The 20,797-nt window shown below is 42.3% G+C and overlaps 1 protein-coding gene across 1 annotated transcript in view; it reads left to right on the top strand.

Moving 5' to 3' along the window:
- Positions 1-20,797, top strand: part of LOC115246001 (protein dead ringer-like) — a 132,334-nt gene that overhangs the window by 102,373 nt on the left and 9,164 nt on the right. Inside the window, exon 4 of the mRNA XM_029824546.1 lies at positions 6,124-6,196. Coding sequence (XP_029680406.1) covers positions 6,124-6,196 — 73 coding nt within the window. The remainder of the gene's footprint in view (positions 1-6,123; positions 6,197-20,797) is intronic.

Below are 20,797 nucleotides of genomic sequence, written 5' to 3'. Positions count from 1 at the left end.
AAGAGTGAGAGAACGCGGGAGGACGCAAAGGGACCACGTAGTATTTCGTTTCTTACATTTCTTTGTCGACGCCGACATCTGGCGTCACGAAGAGAGAGAGAGAGAAAGAGTCCACCGCCTCTCTCGTAAATACTCTTACCTCTTTTGTCGCAACGTGTCTTGATTATTCTTAGATGCTATTTTCGCAATTGCATTTTAGTTCGGCGTCGAATGAAGCCCGTGAAAATTTATCCGACTGACTTCAACGGGTCAATTTCATCTTGATAAGAATTTTACACACTAAGACAATCCGATCGATGATCTCGTCTGATTCTAATTATTCATCGTCACTTCTATGCGTCTCTATGCTCGAAAGTCTAATTCTAAGTCCGCTTTTGCTCTTGAATAAAAATAAATAAAACATAAAAAGATAGACGGAAACGTGGGGAGAAAGCTTCGACGCAGTGAGAATGTATCGGCGGGGTAACGTCAACGATTCCACTTGGAAGCTCGTTCGAAGCTGGATCTGTTCAAAGAAAGACGAACGGACACGAACGAAATCTCATTCGGATTAGAGCCTGCTCAAGGACACACAACGGTGTGAGAGAGGATGGGTCTTCCTTTCTTTCTCCTCCCGCGAGACGATATCGGGTGGGATAAAGCCGATTGATTTCGTCCCTATAATGGGAATTCGCGAAGTGGATCCCCTTATTTCGAGAAAGCGACAGTACCAATCGGTTTCCGCCTCGCATTTTCTCGTTTCCTACAAAGCTAGCAATTGTCGGTATTACATGTGTGGCACTCTACTTTTATTCTAGTGCCATTCATCCCGATACACAATTATCGTTCAAAATCGATATCGATATCTTTGCGATTTTATTTGTGTCTACTTGATTTTCTCGAAACTGTTAGCACTTTTCTCGCTGCAATTATCTTCGTCTTTTTTCATTATGTCATGTTGTATAATTACTCAAGAAAAAAGACATTTCATTAATTTGCAATAGTTTAGATCTCTTGCTAACATCTGACAACTCTTTTCATTAATTTTATATGCAAAAAACAAATTAATTCATATTATCGAAGTTTAAATTTTTTGGAAACAATTCTTAACAGTTTACATATTTTACAAAATCTTAAAATTTAAATGAAAAATTCCAAACGTGTCTCCACGATTTTTGAATATCTTTACCATCGTACTTTGTATATAGGGTTTTTAAGAAATGTTTCCCAAGACCCGTAGGTGTGCTCCGCGTTGCGTCTTAAAGCGTGTGGCGATTCAAGATGCAACGCGATAACCGGCGCGGGTGGAGTTTGTTGGATGTGGCGAGAGAGGGAGAGAGGAAGGCCGGGCCTCTTCTTAGGCCGCACGTTGTTCAGGACGTTACGGAGATTTTATAGGAGCGTAACGCACGCGGCACTATACGCGCCGCTCGGCATCATAATGATTATAATTGCCCTCGCTATCTTTAATGTCCTGGAAGCGGGTAATGGTAGCGGCTATTATGGCCGCTCGTATAACCCGCCGCGATCTCGATATCCCTCATTTAAGATTCGGCCGTTTCCAACGACCACCGGATACCATCTTACGCTTATCGCTTATCGACCAAACGATCCGCGTCCTGGGACTTTCCCTTCTTTATCGAAAGCGATTTTGTTGAAGCTGTCTTTATTCATTCAACGGATATTTTGCTTTGAGAAAAATATATTTCGTCGCTGACGATCGGATTAAGATTAATAAGAGTAGATGCTTCACCATCGAGAGTCGAGTGTTTTGTGGACTTTCTTATTTTTTTTGTATAAAACGATAATTTCACTTGCGTTAATAATATAAAAAAGCGCTTAAAAGCGTTTTGCTTTTATATATATATGTACGCTTTTATTTATTAATATATCGAATTCTCTCTTTGACATATTTACGCGCTCGAAACTTTACGTTTGCGAGAGATTTTTATAAGATAAAGTTTCTTGTGTGTCTTTGAATTGCATTATACTACATTCGCGCTTTAACGACCTCTCGAATCCCTTAAACGAGCAAGTACCGTCGAAGAGACCGGGCGATAAAATTTTTATCTCATTTCGCACGTTTGTGTCGTAATTCAAGCAAACCTGCCGCGGGATCGGGCGAATTAAAACGTATCGGGGAATGATTTAATAATAATCCGGCCGCTTCTCACAAAGGGATCCAGAGGACGCAGATTAGTCTATAAATTAGTCGTTCCGCCCTTCGCGTACGTACCCTTAGTATGTTGCAATGTATACTGGCTACACACATATTTCTTCTTTTTATATCATTTTTATAACTCTCAGGCCAACGATAAAAGTTGCCGGATTACGAGTCTAATTAAGTCGATATGCAACGAAAATGTCAGTCAATTTATTTTTATTAAATATCGTTATTATACGATCCTTTTTAGATTTCAGATACGATAGTCACACGAGTCGAAATTTTTCTTTTACTTTTCATCTCAATTTATATAACAGTTATTTTGATATTTTAAGCAGTCAGATCATTTTTTTTCAAAACTATTTAATTGTTAATACGTTTTTAATCTATCGAAAGCTACTCTTTTTTAAACTTCTTAATAAGAAATATTTTATTATCTATTTGAGATACACAGTAAAAGAATAATTTCTGTATAAAGGAAATCTTTTATAATAAAATTGAATATTATTAATTACTATAATCTATCAAATCTATAAATGTGAGAATATTGAAGTTCAAAATGGGAGGAAAATTTCGATTCGAGCTGATAAACTGAATTATAAATTCAGATTTGCGCGAATAGATTCGTGTCCCTGAAACGGGAGTCAACGTTCGAACCAATAATGTGTTATCACGGCAGCGTGACGAAGGTCACCGTGCGCCTTCACACGAAGATGTCATTTCTTCATGGTCGTGTCGGGTTTATCCGACGTCTCGATCTCCCGAGCTCGACGAGAGAAAAAAAGTCGGCTGATTACGTAAGGCTGCGCCCCGCTTCCGTTTCGCGCGCCGAGACGCACCCTTAAAAAGGTTTACGGCCGGAAGTCGAACCCTCGTGTGCGCGTTCGCGGGGGCAGATGCGACGCGCGACGCATTACATGTCGCCCGCGCCGTAGCTTTTCCAGGTACACACGGATCCAATTATGTAATTAAGATAATAAGTCGACGTGAGTGTGTAGGTCCAGGTCCTTGTTTCTGTCCCTTGTCTTTCCGAGCGAGGCTCGGCGAGCAACGCATGGAAATTCTACATTATCATTATTCGTTTCAGGGGAGCGTGAGACATACGCTTGAAGACATTATATTGTACATGTATATTGCAAAAGAATTCTTGTCCTCGCTAATGATTTATGAGATACGATATGAAAATTTATTGTTATACGTATTTCTGATTTATCGGCGTAAAATCACCGAGCCAAAGATTCAAAGTAACTGTGTTCTTGGTTTTATTGCATCTCTCTTGCTAACTGCACGCGGTTGCGCGAAGCGAGCGTTTGCCAGATTACAAACAAAGCTATCGGTCCTATTCCTTATCAGGCGGAGGAAAGCAAATTATCTCCATCTCCGACGCGGCGGAAAAAGTCGCGCGCGTCAATAATCATTGCTCGTTAAACTAGCGACGCATATTCGACGAGAAAGAGAGAGAGAGAGCGAGCTCTTCTTCCTCGTCTCCTCTCTTGTTTCGAGGTTGTAAAAATTCATCTCGCGAAGAGACCGGAACGAGGAAGCTTATAAATCGGCTCGACCATCTTTATGTTTCGAAGATCGCGATCAAATTCGTGACACATTGGATGTCTCACTCTCTTGCTTACGAATATTTAATATACTTTTTGACGAAATTTAAAATCGAAACTTTACATTACAACTCGTAACTTCAAATAATATTCATATAAATAGAAAATTCTGTCCTGAATTTCGTCGTGGATTATAGATTGTCTAAAGCGGACGAATTGACAATCTATTGAAAGAAAACGATAAAAACGTTGAACGCGAATTATCGCCCATTCGCCCCGTACACCCTGTATGTACATATAATCACGGCACCTTCGAGTCCGTTAGCGTTACTAAGCGCGCGTACATCGATCATCGGCAAAGTTGGCTTGCCCGGGACGAAAGTCGTCCGATCAACCGACGGTCGTATCAGGAATTATTATTCACCGGCCGTCAGTGGATGAGAGAAGGAGAGGGCGGGGCCCGTGGCGCATGCATCATCGAGAGCAAATTCCGTTGCCCTGTCTTTATTTTACCACGGTAGTGAGGTACAACACGCGGGCGGACACGCATGGAAGACGAGCGAGAAAGGAGGAGATAGAGAGAGGGATAGAGAGAGATGCTGCTCTTCTCTCCCCTGATCCTCACGTGGCTGCCGTCAGTCCGCTTAACTGTAGATCAATCAATATACCTCGCTTGAACCCTCTCTCGGTCCCCACCTCCCTTGCCTTTTACTTCGTCCTCTCCCTCCGGCTCTGCCCCTAACGAGCTCATCGCTCGTGTAGCCAAAGAAAAAACACGAGAAAGTGGTACAAAATGGCCCTTGAGAAATGCTGTCCGTCCATCCGTTCGTTTCTTCGTTCCTGCGATCTCTCGCTCATTCCGTCGCTTCATCCCGTCAAGGGTGTAATGGGCGAGATCGGGAGGAGGGTGAGCGAGGAGGAGATCGCGCCGTGAAAATTGAACCGAGGTAAACGAACGGCGATCTCTCTCTTTCATTGATTAACGTCGATTAACAATCCCGCTGCACGTGGTGCGCGGTGAATCGCCGAGCACCTGCCGCTGTAGGAACCTCTACACGAGGCGCGGTCGTCTTCTTGTGCGTGTATCGCGCGTCGTGTGCGTGCGTATTGTACATATTTCGTTTTGTCGCCGTACATCTCGTGCGCGCTCGGCATTTTTTCCTCGTGACAGGCGTTGACGTTTACGTCTTCACACGCGGCCGCTGCGTTTTAACGTATTACTTTCCATTGTCGACCGAACCGAGCGAGCCTCGCAGCGATATCTTTGTTAATTACATCGTCGCTAACGAAATGCGAAGGTTCAATCAATTAGACTTTAGATTGTCGGCTTGAATGCAGGAAGTTAATTAGCTCGCATAACTTTGAAATAAATACTTTATTATTTGGCATAAGAAAACTGTGCGATACAAGCACAATTAAAGAAGCGTTCGTTAAGTACCGACTGAAGTGTAATGTACGCACTTCGTTTCGCAATTACCAACTTTTCTTTTATTGTTACTTTAATAGTCTGCGGACAGAGAAGGCGGAAAACTAGATAGGATGAACGGCGAGCGCGAGGCAGCGAATTAATTATCATTCACCCTTGGGTTAAAGACAGTGTTGCGAAACAGCGCGCGATTAGTCGAATGAAATTTATCGTCGCGGTAAATGTACGAGTCGAAGGCGAGCCGAGTTGAATCGCCAAGAGAAGAAAAGAGGAAACGAGCCCGTATCGCTTCGCGTCGAATGAACGTTTAAGGGATGTACGCGGGAAAGCGCCGGAGAAAAAGAGACTGCCGGGAGAGGTAGAGACGACTAGGAGAGATGAGCGAGCGAGGGTGGACGGGACTCGTATTATAAAAGCAATTAGGAGGTCTCAGATTAGATATAGCACATCGTACATAACAAATATGATAATACGGGCCGCTAGCCCGAAGGGGGTTTGGCTTTCGTGTACGGGTTTCTCGGCGAGGGTTTCGGGTTATGAGGCAGGTTAAACGGAATCATTAATAATCGGAGCTAACTAATCTGCCTGTCGCTATGAGCACACTTGTTTCACTCCTGTTTTTATTATCGCGCTGCGAGGTAACGTTTTATTCTCCCGATCGGAATGAGAAAAGTATTGCACGGTTTTACGAAAAGGCACACGCGACATGTAAAAATTTTCTTGAGTGTTTTTATATATATATATATATATATATAATTAGCCGTCGCATCGTATCGATCCAATAATAATATTATTTTCGAAGGTGTACGCAGTATAATATAATTGTATTATAATGCATTATTTGGAATGGAAAGATGCATACATTGTCGTATACGAGATGTCCCGCTATCATCACATATTTAATCTCTGCGCGAATGACGCGGGGGCACTTTGAAATAGTAATATGTATTTTACGAGTTATGACGCCAACAAAGTCATTTATTTTGATTTTTTTTCTGTTTCAGCTATACGACGTCGACAAAAATCCTGAGCGAAAGGAATTCCTTGACAATCTCTTCTCTTTTATGCAACAGAGAGGTAAGAATTTATAAACAAATTACGATCGATTAAGTACGAAAATAACGCATAATAAGTCTGTCAATGATTCTTCAACGAGATGTGTCGTAATGTTAGTTTATATTACAAATATTGATCATCCTGACGTTTTCAAGGATGACACATTCATTAATCAGAATTTTTTCCACCTACAAGATTCTCTCGATATTTGCTAATCTCGTGGAGGCAAAGCGAAAAATTCGAAGAACTTTTATACGTATCCGTATATCTCTAATTTATATTTAACTCGTGCATCCCATCAAGATATCTGCTTCAAGTACCGCTTCTCTTTCTTCGCTTTCTCTTTAGCGTAGAAGACAGTAAATCTAATTCAGCGATCAACCGACTCTCTTCAAGAGACGACGTTATTCCGCAAATTTGTTTGGATTCGCCGTTTAAACCTGTCGACCGTTGAGAAAGATACACACGTGTGTGACTATCCCCGGCACCGGCCCGCATCTCGTTTCCTGCACACGTGGATTTTCGTAGCCGGCCGCGTCGTAAACGTCCACGTGGTTAAAAGGTTCGATAACACGTTGCATCTGCTCGGGTACCGCGAAGCACCGAAATTAGAATCGACCAACGAGTCGGAACATCCGACGCCCGTGAAATCGCACGTTTTCTCACGCGTTTGATAGCGCGCTGGATTGTCGTTTCCGAACGAAATTTTAATAAATTTGGATCCCGTAATTAACACAAAGACTCTCTCTTCCCGTTCTTTTTAGCGCTATTTTAGCATAAAAATCTTTTTCTTTTTTTTGGGAGGAAGAGTTTCAGCAAGAGAATTGATCCGCGGCGAATCGTGGCCTCCGAAGACGGTTAGACGGTGAACCGGAAACGTCGGGCTCTAATTATAAACATGGCGACTTCTCGTCCATCAATCAAGCCCGCCAGTGATGCGTCAGTGCTTCTGTTCTTTTCGCTCTTTTTCTCTCTTTCTCTCTCTCTCTCTCTCCCTCTTTCTTCGTTTCTCTATGAAGCTCTGTGGCGCAACTTTGAGTCTGAGACAGTGCTATTATTATGCCTACCTCCCTAGCAATAATTAGAGTCGATTGGATCAACATATCCGTTTGTCTCCTTCCAGTCGTCTCTCCATCGCGCGTTAGTATTTTACGAACAGTAATTTGAAACGATAAAAAACACCAAAGGGGCTAAATGATTACACCGTTCAAAGTGATAACGCATTGACATTAGCTGAATTTTGGATGACGTTTGGAGAATTATTTGATTTTGCATTACTAAGTTTGAAAAATTAAAAGATTCCAATTTAAAAATCCTGGCGTCGATAAAAAGAAAGAAAAGAGATGAGAGAGAAAAAAAAATGACGTTATAAACGAGAAATATGACGTATCACACGATGATGCGCGACCGTAAAGCAACGTACGTGGCGTCGTTTGTTTCGCGGGTTATTATACTTCGTGAATGGTAATAACGAGTCGGGGAGACCATAAATCCTCGAGGCGATCAATGCCGATTGATCTTTCGATTCGCCCGTAACGCGGCTCGATTAAAATCGCGCGCGCGCGCGCGGCGAAGGGGAAAAATAAGAAGGCGAGATCGAGCGAGCGCGCGTATCTCGATGTCTCTCGCGGGTAAAAGCTTGAAATATATACGAACCGACGTATAGGGAGACCCCGGTCGTCGGGCCCCCGGGGCCCTCCCGCGGGGGCCGCGTTATTGTACCCCACGCACGCAATAATTCAACACTAACGTAACGCATAACACCTTACTACGATCCGTGGATATAAAAGACCATTCATCATATTCGGGTATATTAGTCCAGCCACCACCAATTTGTGTTTGCTATCATCGCTCTCGCCCGACTCTATATAGGCGCTCTCGGATCTTTTTAGATATACAAACGCACGGACAAATTATCGCGATTAGTCGATTATAGCTTTCGATTACGGCGGTAGTTCGTTTCGTATTGATATTTTTCGCAAAAAAGAAAAAATAGCGCTTGTATGTATTAATTGTATCGAAATATTTCGTGAATGTTTACATTGATCGAGTATCATATTGCGAGCATAAAAATGCGTTATTTCATACACGTTCAGTTCACATAAATGTGAGCACCTATACGTTTATCGTCCGACTATGACTGAGAGTAAAGCGGAATGCTTATTTAAATGAAGATGGCATTTGACGGCATAACAAAGACAAATAGGTTTCTCTACAATCTGTAGGGTGTCATTCTCTATTCTAGTAACAAGGTTTATAAATAAGTCGATACATTCCAAACAAACAGCTGCAATATTCTATTTTATTGCAATCTTCCCCTCTATAGTTCCTAATTATATGGATAATGACTGTGTGATAATTTTTATACTATATAATATTGGAAATAATTATCTTATCAGAATTGGAACGCAATCCAAACTATTTTCGTAAAGTTCAACGACTTTCATATAGCTGGATTATTCCAATAAATAGTAAACTATGTGTGTGGTTATTAATATATTATTATTACATTATTATTATATATAAATAGAGAGGAACAATTATATAATATTTATTGATGTATTACTGCTTATTGGAATAATAAAGCTGTATGGAAGTCATTTAACTTTACGAGAATAGTTTAAAGAGATTGCGTTCTAATTCTGATATAATAATTATTTCCAATAGACCGATATACGAGCATAATATTACACGGAGAACTAAACGATCCTAAAATCCTGCGCGGAATTTAATATTAGCTTCGTGTTTGCTTTGCGCTTCGTACTCGACGCCACGCGGGAACCACTCTTTTTCGGGGAACTTATCTTTTAATGACCTTTAAATCCGGCACCGTTAATAGATATTACCAAGGCCATTTTGCAACAAAGTGTCCGTCCCGCTTTCGAACCCGCCGCGACGAAGGTATTCGTATATCAAAAGCGCCGACGAGGCACGCGGAACGCACAAATTCGCGCAAGCGGAACATAACTTTGCCCGATAACTTTGCTGTCGAAGGAGCGCCGAGAACCGGTTCGCGAAAGTCAACACGTAAACCCTCCAGGACGCGCGATCCAAAAAATTCTGAAGGGATCGATCTTGCGAGCGGTCTCGATTGGGGTAAATAAGAGCGAGCGGGAAACACGCGTACGCGAACTTAATTATAGAGGTGAGTGTTTTGGAGAATTATAATCTCTACGCGAACACGCATATATATATATAGGCGAGATTTTTTTTTCTCTTTCCTCTCGATTTTTCCGCCGCTCTTCTTCCATAGCCTAGTATATGCGCGAAGAATCTTCACATCTTCGTTCTTTATTTATCGCATACATTGCTTAGCATCGCTTGAAAGAGAAAGAAAGGGAGAGAGAGAGAGAGAGAGAGACCGACTTGTTATAAATCCCAACCCATTTAATATGCAAATTTCGCCACCTCCGACACAGCCCCAGGTCTGCACTTACTTTCTTCTTTTTTTTTCCCTACCAACACGAACGAGTTTCAATCGCCAATGTAATTCATAGTGTGGCGGGCGACTGTGCGAGTAATGCCATTCCTCGTCGAATACGTTATTATATTTATTTTCCTCTCTGTTCATCTTCTCAGCTTCTCGTGCAGTCACACACATATTATAAATATATATATTTGTACTCCTACAAATGTATGAAGATATAAGAATGTAACTTATGAATCTTGAAGATTTTTTATGAATCTCAAAGATGATGTCTTTTTCGCTTTAAATATTAACAGAAATTAATTCTCTCTCTCCGTTTATATATACACATAGTATCCAAAAAGCATCGGATTTTAATTTTTCTTAATTTGAAGACAATATTTTCCTAGCGAAAATGTATCGAGGCATCAATAATGTTCGAGCTGTAAATGATTAAGAGAAAGGTTTTTCACGAATCAAACTTTATATACATAATATAAAATATAATTATATACAATTATAAAAGATAAATGAAACGATAGTAAAAGTAATTTACTTGAAAAATGTTTTTGATAATCGAAAAATTAAGTGGGTGAGGATTAATAGGAGATAAGACAATAAGATGTAAATCTAGTTTTTTTCTTTTTTTTTTTTTGCCACGATGATTTGGTTTGTAAAAATGACGTTAGATTGACGAAAAGATGCTTTCGCTCGCAGAACGAATTGATCCTCGCCAAGTGTAAAAGTGCGTCGAGCGGAGAGCGCGTCTAACGTCGCGTTACGGCCGATTCGTAGGGAAAAAACGCCTTTTTACTCGCGCCGCGCGCGAGTAACGCATTAACGCGGAGAACACGTGTTCGGCACGAACACTTCTCGCTACACACTTGTGAACACGCACCGCGTACGTGACGTCTGCATATACACAAGATATTACATTAGGTTTTCATAGAGAGGCGCGCTCCTTTCGTCCTCCCATTTTTTTCTTCCCACTCTTCCTCCTCCTCTCTTATCGAACGAACGTGCCAATCGTTTCTCCGCATGCGGATCGCGATTATTTTCGATGAAAATTTCGCGAGGAAAAAAAAAAAAGGAGAAACCTCTCCCCCTTCAAATTAAACTAAACGCTCCGTGTAGGTAGCAAGGGGACTTCGCTTTCGTGCGCACCCGTAAATTAAAGGGGGCGAACGAGGGAATCGGAGAGCACACGAGCGGGAACTAGCGTGAAATTGAGCAGCCGGCTCCGATCTGCCGGCCGAGTAAAATCCGCGGCGGTAGCCTTAACGTAATTATCGTGCCGAGCGGCCGTTACTTTTAGTACCTTTTAGTACGTCTATAGTCATTTCGCATACACTCCCCCATCCCGCTTCCGTATACGAGAGAGATTCGATAGAGTACACGCCGGGAATCTTATACGCGAGGGAGTGTGACTCGCGCGTCGGAAAATATTTTCATTGTGCGAGGAATAAAGGAGACGACGTGATTCGCCAGTGGGCTGACACACGATTCGCTCTCTCTCTCTCTCTTCCTCCCCTTCCCGCTTCGCTCTCCTATTTCCTTATTATTCGATATTTTGTACCGGGGGCACGTTCCGTATGCCGTTACTCGGTAACTGCACGCCGTCACGGTGCATTGCAACTAGTTTGAATGTTTGACTTTGCCTCGCAACAGCGAAAGCACAACGCGTCCCTCGCGCGAAAATAGTTTCCCTCGTCTGTTTCGCGATACCTTGGCTATTTCGAATGCAAATTGGATCGGCCGACGTTATCGGTGATTTGTAAATCAGTTCGAACGTTCGCGCGAATCGGCTTCATCGACGCGACAATTTATTGAAAGACGCTTTTTTCATGTAAAGGTCTACAGGCACGTTATATGTACACGTCAATGATTCTTATATATCTAGGTTTCAAATGGGTCGGCGAACACTCGCAGAACCCGACTGCCGCCGACATTCAATGTCAAACATTCTCGGCGAGAATAATTTGACGTCTCATTTAGTGTCGTTCCCTGTAGTGTGTGCTAAGTTGATAATCTCTAATCGCGTATGTTGTTTAATTAATTATTAATATAACTTTATGTGTAATGAGAGTCTTTGAAACCTTACGATATTTATTCTCTATATGATATTCTCCCCAGCAATCTTTCTGGTTTTCTTTTTTTTTTTATTCAGAGTCATTGCAATTATTATAAAATTCCATTTTTGTAAAAACGCTTTAATGTTGAATGCAATTTCATAGATTAGAATCAAAAATATATTGAATTGAGTCAGCGAGAAGCAGTCGGATTACGGTTGATTGACGGTTAGCGTGTATGGAAAACAGTTTGACAATACGTTGACATGTTGACGGTGACAGCAACGTGCGTAGACCTTAATTCGTTAAACAACGCCTCGTACATACACACATACGACGGTGTCGTATTGAAAACGTTACCGCTAACGTCCCATGGAGATTTCAAAGAACTCTCGAAGCGTTATTCGTCGAGTCTTTATTACGTAATAAATATCGAAATTCATACGCGTTACAGCCTTTACCGAGAATCGATCTTCGACCGGTCCGAGGAGGGACTGGCCTATAAAAAAAATCATTTCGGGTCGAGGAGGCGAGCGCGGATAACGTTCACGGGAAACTTGGAATCGCGTGTGGAGACCGATCAAATCGATCGGAATCCAACGACGCGCGCGTCTTATAGACATCTTAAATACGCGAGAGAGATTATACCGGTCCCTCTCTCGTACACCTCCTTAACACCTTCGTTTATACCTCTATTTGTATCTCGCACCGGCTCCAATGTCGTTTTATCGTCTTTACGACCTTGTCGAGCAAATCGACAAGCCGGTGTCGACATCGACCAGGCAATGATCGGAGAGAAAGAGAGAGAGAGAGAGAGAGAGTCAATCCATCCTGTCCATAAACACTCTCGGCCTCGGATATACCTCCATAAAACGAAATAAAGTCCTAGCGAGCACCGCGCCGATGGGCGGGCATTGTTCCCGCGGGTGATGGATTTCGTCTCTGACGGATCGGCCGTAAACCCCCTCGTCCGAATGCTTTTCTCCGAAGCGCCACCGCGGAGCCAATACGGATATTCTCTCTCTCTCTCTCTTTCTCTCTCGAGACCTCCTCAACGAGGTTGATCGCGCGGCCCACCCGTCGGCTTTCCAAGGGTCTTAAATCGGGATTACGGCAGGATTAAAGGATCGTCTCGCATACTTTTAGCGAGTACATTTCGATAGAAAAGCAAGAGGAGCAAATATCACGAAGAATTGAGGGGCAGATATTTTTCTCTTCTTTTTTTTTTTTAGATAATTTTTATATTACTAGACCGATATGTATCGCGTGTTTGCGAAATTGAATCGAGAGCGAAGAAACTAGAATGATTGGACCACATTATCGCTGCTTTGACCGATGATACCTATCTAACCGTTATTATTTTTTTAATAAAGATTGCGCGAAATACAACTGATTTACTAACTGCTTGCCCCTTCATCCCTCGATAAACGTTTCGTGACTATCTTATTCGTGATTCAAACTTTTTCATCTCATTTAAGAATATTTTATCGGATTCTGGAGCTGATTGAATTCTCCAATATATCGATTCATTTCAATGACAATAGACATAATATAAAAAAAAATATAGATAATTTTTATATTTTATAATATATAATAATTTTCTTGTGAGAGATGGCAGTGAAATAATTTGTATAAAATAGAAATAAAACTCTGCAATAATCACATTGTTGTTCGATTATCAGAATATCGCTTGTACGACGCGTGAATCAACCTCGCTCGCTCTTCGCAGAAGTTTCGTGATAAATTTAATTCTCTAGTTCTCTAAAGAGGCGAGCAATCATCACTAATTATTTGGAGCTCCCAGAATAATGACGTATCTGCACGTCGCTGATTGATGCCCTCCGGCAATGCAGCTAGACTACGCAAAAATGACGCTTTCGTGCAGCAAACCTGAAATTCTTCCGACATTAATTATTATAATGCGGATTTTTGATTGGTATCCAAGAGCGAACCTTTGACAAGAGCGCGCATCTGAAAACCGGTAGCCGAGACTTTATAGATCAGTCTTCTGAAAAATTCCAATAGTTTTGCCATGTCTTTCTCATCGATATTTCACAACGCATTTTTTGCTCCTCAAAAATATAAAAGATTGTATTTCAATAAAAAAATCTCGTTTATCAATCAAGATATAGAATATCGGAAAGTTGAAAACTATCGAAAGAGATATATATTTAACTGTGTGCGAAAAATCTATTTTCAACCTTAATTTTCTTTTTCATTTATAAATTCTAAAGAATTTCGATAAGTTTAATTTATATGGAAATTGAAATTCTATTTTGTATTTAGGCAGTAAACGAACAGTTTTTCAATTGGAAGCTTTCAACAAAAGCTATAGATTACTTGAAGTATCAGAGTAGACCGGAGAGAAAGAGAGAGAGAGAGAGAGAGAGTCAATCCATCCTGTCCATAAACACTCTCGGCCTCGGATATACCTCCATAAAACGAAATAAAGTCCTAGCGAGCACCGCGCCGATGGGCGGGCATTGTTCCCGCGGGTGATGGATTTCGTCTCTGACGGATCGGCCGTAAACCCCCTCGTCCGAATGCTTTTCTCCGAAGCGCCACCGCGGAGCCAATACGGATATTCTCTCTCTCTCTCTCTTTCTCTCTCGAGACCTCCTCAACGAGGTTGATCGCGCGGCCCACCCGTCGGCTTTCCAAGGGTCTTAAATCGGGATTACGGCAGGATTAAAGGATCGTCTCGCATACTTTTAGCGAGTACATTTCGATAGAAAAGCAAGAGGAGCAAATATCACGAAGAATTGAGGGGCAGATATTTTTCTCTTCTTTTTTTTTTTTAGATAATTTTTATATTACTAGACCGATATGTATCGCGTGTTTGCGAAATTGAATCGAGAGCGAAGAAACTAGAATGATTGGACCACATTATCGCTGCTTTGACCGATGATACCTATCTAACCGTTATTATTTTTTAATAAAGATTGCGCGAAATACAACTGATTTACTAACTGCTTGCCCCTTCATCCCTCGATAAACGTTTCGTGACTATCTTATTCGTGATTCAAACTTTTTCATCTCATTTAAGAATATTTTATCGGATTCTGGAGCTGATTGAATTCTCCAATATATCGATTCATTTCAATGACAATAGACATAATATAAAAAAAAATATAGATAATTTTTATATTTTATAATATATAATAATTTTCTTGTGAGAGATGGCAGTGAAATAATTTGTATAAAATAGAAATAAAACTCTGCAATAATCACATTGTTGTTCGATTATCAGAATATCGCTTGTACGACGCGTGAATCAACCTCGCTCGCTCTTCGCAGAAGTTTCGTGATAAATTTAATTCTCTAGTTCTCTAAAGAGGCGAGCAATCATCACTAATTATTTGGAGCTCCCAGAATAATGACGTATCTGCACGTCGCTGATTGATGCCCTCCGGCAATGCAGCTAGACTACGCAAAAATGACGCTTTCGTGCAGCAAACCTGAAATTCTTCCGACATTAATTATTATAATGCGGATTTTTGATTGGTATCCAAGAGCGAACCTTTGACAAGAGCGCGCATCTGAAAACCGGTAGCCGAGACTTTATAGATCAGTCTTCTGAAAAATTCCAATAGTTTTGCCATGTCTTTCTCATCGATATTTCACAACGCATTTTTTGCTCCTCAAAAATATAAAAGATTGTATTTCAATAAAAAAATCTCGTTTATCAATCAAGATATAGAATATCGGAAAGTTGAAAACTATCGAAAGAGATATATATTTAACTGTGTGCGAAAAATCTATTTTCAACCTTAATTTTCTTTTTCATTTATAAATTCTAAAGAATTTCGATAAGTTTAATTTATATGGAAATTGAAATTCTATTTTGTATTTAGGCAGTAAACGAACAGTTTTTCAATTGGAAGCTTTCAACAAAAGCTATAGATTACATAAATAGTTTAACAAGAGGATGATCTGACTGCTTGAAGTATCAGAGTAGACGCTAGATTAAAAATGGAGATCGAAAGCAGGAGAAAAATACTCCGAAATATTCTGGAAAGATCCGTAAGAGAAAATATATGAATAATCCCCTGGATACATACCGCGTGTATCCCTCAAATCTACTCGACCTTTGTCGACCGTCGCGGATGATTGAATTTCTATCCCGCGCGTCTCTACGTGACAGTTATGGTTGTTAACGTGGGAACGTTACACCTGTCCAATTAGTTATTCACTGGCGCGGGCGCGGGTACGGGCGAGCGCGCGCGCGCTCGTGTGTTCGACCTACATTTTCCAGTAGCGGACAGGTGACCGGATGGCTTCCAGCATCCGAGAGTCGGAGAAGAGGGAGCCGCCGGCTGCCCCGGCACGTTTCAGCGCTATAGATAGTGGCACGCGAGAGAGCACACGCGAGCACACGCGGACGGGCCGAATGAACGAGCGAGCGAGTGAGCGAGCGAACGAAAAGCATTTAGCAGGATGACGTTCGCACATTCTAGACGTCCCGACGCCGGGCGTTCCCCGGGCGATCATCCGTTACGTTCTCGTGACGTAATTGTCGAATTCTTGTCCCAAGAGTCAGCAGCCTTCGTTTACCAACGGTTGAGAGAGAAAGAGAGAGAGGAAGAGACTTCCCTCTGTCCGTGCGGCTTCTGTCGGCGCCGCACTTCGCACGCGCAGTTGAAATTATTGTCTACCCTAGAACGTAAAGATTGATTTATGGAGATTCCACTATCTTTCGCGCACCTCGTCTCGGTGATACATATCTGTAGCCGAAGTTTAAATGACGTCGCCGTTGATTAGATTGCACAAGCGATATCTCGGACGTTTCCGTGACGTCTTATCGTCGAATCGAGATAAATTAGAAATTATTTTTATCTCAAGAAATTAGGATTTTTTATATAGATTGTTTTTGTTTTTGTTTTTGTTCCCTATTGCAAGCAAATCATAAATAAATTTTGTCAGTATCAAATATTCTAAATTGCGTATTGTATGTTGCTTGCTGACGCTCTGGTCTCGATGGGAATTTGCTTACACTTGTTTTTACGCTCCGGTGGCGGTAACGACTTTTCACCGGACTGGTGCAGTCCATGCGGGTGTGCACGCTATCAGGTGCTACGAGTCATAAACGTTATTCGTGAATGATATCTCGGTGCGATACAACGAAGAACCAATGTGTGTAATGTATAAGAAGAAGAAGAAAAAAAAAAAGAAGAATACACGAGAAGGGTAACGCGAAAGCGCTTAGGGAGAAGGAGATGATGCGAGCGAAAAGAGGACAGGCCGAGGAACGGAAATCGCATTCTGCGGGCGGCCCGATGCCGACGAGGCGTGGGAAGTAAAATACGGCTGTTATAGACGGCCGACGGCCATTTCCATCATGGCGGTTTAGTATCGGCGCTGAGCACTAAGTCTGAACTAATTTGCTTATTAATATTTCACAACAGCGCCGATCGCTCTGGGGGTTCGTGATATATCGCCTCCCTTTCTCCGCTTCTTCTTCATCTCTCGCTCGCAGCTTCCTCTCTACCTGCGCGCGCGCGTGTGTGTGTGTACATATGTGTGTGTGTTACACGTATCGGGCGGCTTGCCTCATACCTTTGGTTCTGAAAGGAGCCGCGAAGTCCCTTTGTTTCCCTCGGCTGAAAAAAACCCCGTGTCCTACGCAGAGCTTTTACACGCCTACACGTGTCTGCGATCAGGTGGTTCAGTTTTCAACGGTACACGCGCCAATCTTTGTCACGGATTCGTTTGAGATACTCATTCTCTGCCGGAGGATCGCGCGACGAAAGGGACATCGTCGTATGAGAATGTCGGAAATCTATACGCGGCCAGAGATCTCTCGACGACGGCGAACAAATTAGTGCGAAATTGACCTGTCAGTCATCTCGAGTCGCGACGTCGAAAGCGAGAAAATTTACGCGAACAATTCTCGCGACTTACACCCGAGAAATTTGTCGAAATTTTGCTGCTATTTTTAGTCTTAATTTTCTCGCGTTTATGAATTGTATAGAAGAATTTCATAGGTTTACTTTATATAGGAATTGAGCTCCTACTTTGTACTTCAAATTGTTTCTCACTTAGAGATTTATAAAAGGAGTTTTCGGCAAAACTGTGTAGATATTAAATAATTTTAAAAATGAGTAATCTGAACATGCTTCAAAGTAGATATTAGATGAAAAATTGAGTTTTCCAAAAACAGTTTCCCATTTGGATTTTTCTACGTGATTCAAACGGTCGGATGGAAATTAGTGTGCTTCATCAGAATGCGTTTCAATGCATTCGAATGTGCGTAGGCGCGTAACCCAAGGCATTTAACGAACAAACTTCATTACCGCTTATGACGATTTATCCCGATGCGATTAACGTCGTTAAAGTCCAAAGGCGTATCAGCGAGTTTACGATCCCTGACGAATTCGCATCTCGCGTAACCGCATACATGTCGCGTCGCGGAGAGAGAGAGAGAGAGAGAGAGAGAGAGAGAGCGGGGATTTGGGTCGGGCGGGAATATACGGGAACGTAAACCCTTATTCTGGCAAGATGACAAGTACGAATCGAAAGTTATTTTTGCCGCTCGATATATAGGTTGATTTATATATCTGGCATCGGAGCGCACACAATAACGTAGCGTTGATTTCACGACGACTACTGTCTTTTACAATCCCGAGAATAGAGCGGCGAGAGAGACGGCATTCGCGGAAGATTCGATGATTATTCCGCGCTAGATGCGTTACGGGAATAATAATACGTCGTGAATTGTCGGTCGTTAAGCTTTTTATGACCGACGCGACAGCTTACTCCCGGTCTGTGATTTCTTATTATTGCGATACCGCATATCCATCTCCGGGCGCGCGTATTTCAAGACGCATATCCGTCTCTCATCCCAAGTGTCTAATCTTTGTTTTCATTGCGAATTAAATTTATAAAATTTTCGTATGATTTTTTTATTTAATACACCCGAGTCTCGAAATTTTTCCCCTACTTTTAATTTAACTACTTCTACTTTGATATTCTAAGCAATTGAATCGCTCTATTTTTTAAGACTATTTAAATCTTTAATCTTTGCCAAAAGCTCCTTTAAACTTCTAAGTGGAAGACATGAAAAAATTGGTCGAAAAAAAAAAATTATATATATAGCCAATTTTGTACAAAAATTATTCTTCTAGTTAATTTTCCTACATACGAACAAAAGAAAGGAAACATATATAAACATATTTTATATATATTTGTATTTGATTATATATAGATTTTTTCCCCAGATGAGATTGAAAATAAAAGAAAAATTTCGACTTAGGCAATTTCACTCAATTTTAATTTACATCACGATCTCGTTTGATGAAACGCTATTAGTTTCACACTATAATTTATATCATTTTATACGCGACCCCTCGATGAGAGGTTGACGAGTCTCTCGACGAGATAATTTGGCGTCCTTCTACCCTGCTTCTGATCGTAACGCGACGGCAATGACGCTGTTTTTGCCGAGACGACTTTCCGATCAAAACGTTGCCCTCTCGCCGGTTGCGGCGAAATAAAGCCGTATGTGCAACCGGTCGTAGAGATACGGCGCGCCGGTTAACGTGCCATTTTATGTCACATCAAAGCTTCGCCACATTGTTGGCAAGTGCCTGGCAATAATCCCGACTATCCCTCGCTATTCACCGCTCGTATCCGTGGGAGAGTAGCCATGCGCGAGCAAAGGAACGACGACAGACTCGTCGTCTTGTTGCCGTCTCCTTCTTCGTGGTCGTCTTCGCCGGTTGCTTGAACAGCTTGAACGCGAGGAACACGAACAAATGTTCTAACCGCGGGGGAGACAATGCATCTGCCGCGACCACGAGCTTTAATTACAACGTCTAATTGGAAAATCGAAATATATTTGTTTTAAACTCGATCAAATTATAAATCTCGAAACGTGCGGATATCGCGCTCTCGGATTTCCATGCGTGAAAAAATAACATCGGAATGAGAAGGGGTGAAGCGAACACACATCTGGCACGCGATACACTCTCTCTCGATGTTACCTCTTTATAAGAAGTATTGTGTCGAACAACGTGTTCGCGGACGCGCTTAAATCCCCGGGCCGCTTTAAAAAGTCGGCTCCGGCTTTGAGCAACCGAATCATGGTGCACGCACCTCGGCGGGGCAGGCGTGCAAATCAGACCTCGTCGTAAAGTCTATCAAAGAAGCCGTAGAGCCGAAACGCGCCGCAAGCGAGCGCGCGCTTTTATCGCTCGTGATATTATATTTGAAGATTTTTATTGTCGTCGCGCACAAATTCGCGATACACGTGCGCGATCGCGTCCTTGATCCGAGACTCTCGCCGGGCCACCCAGGTCGTACCCATCCTGGTCATCGTCTCGATCAGCTAGAAAAAGAGGCGCAAAAACTTGTACGAAAGAAATAATGTGCAAATTTTTCGACGACACTCGCGTTCCACGATCGTGTTTCGTCCATTCAAGAAAGTTTCCGTGGAAAATTATGTAGCGACTACATTTCCTCCCTCGTCATTCGCTCAAAATAATGCGCCTTAGATTTATATTCCCCTAAACACGCGTCCGACACGCCTGCCGAGTAATCCGCAGGATCTCTCGACATCCTGCATTCGATCCGTCTTGTTTTCTGGGATTATGTCGCTCGTCAACGGGGGGTGGGGGGAGGGGGGGGGAGATGTTCGGAGAGACATCAACGATACCACCCACGAAGAACGCTCCTCTATTTTACTCTCCACGCCCGTTTTACTTGGCCGAAGCTCCCCGGGATGCGCCCCGTCGACTGACGGAAATACAATTATTTGATTCGTCGAGCAACAAGTGGGTTCGGGGGGAGGGGGGTGATTCTCGTAGAGATTTCGATGCCTCGATAACGGAACTCGCGCCACCGGATGACGATACCGCATCGTACGCATTTCTGACGTAGCGTCTCGTCGTCCGTTCCGCAACATCCTATAAAAGGTACATTGGAATGAAACTTTGTCTCCACTTACTTGCGATTTGTGTTTTGCGCATTCTTGTCTCCGAGTCGACGACTGTCGCGCGTACTCGAATCGCAGTCGACGCTCTCCGAGAATGCAAAACCGGCTTAGGCGACACAACTTGGAGCTCTTGGACAGATAATCGGAAAAGAGAGGATATATGGCTAGAGAGGAGAGAAGAGACGACGGAGGAACGGGGTAAGCGAGGGGGGGGG

The sequence above is a fragment of the Formica exsecta genome, unplaced genomic scaffold (assembly GCF_003651465.1).
Source record: "Formica exsecta isolate Colony F162 unplaced genomic scaffold, ASM365146v1 scaffold138, whole genome shotgun sequence".
NCBI lineage: Eukaryota > Metazoa > Arthropoda > Insecta > Hymenoptera > Formicidae > Formica > Formica exsecta.
This window is presented reverse-complemented; position numbering and strand designations above follow the sequence as displayed.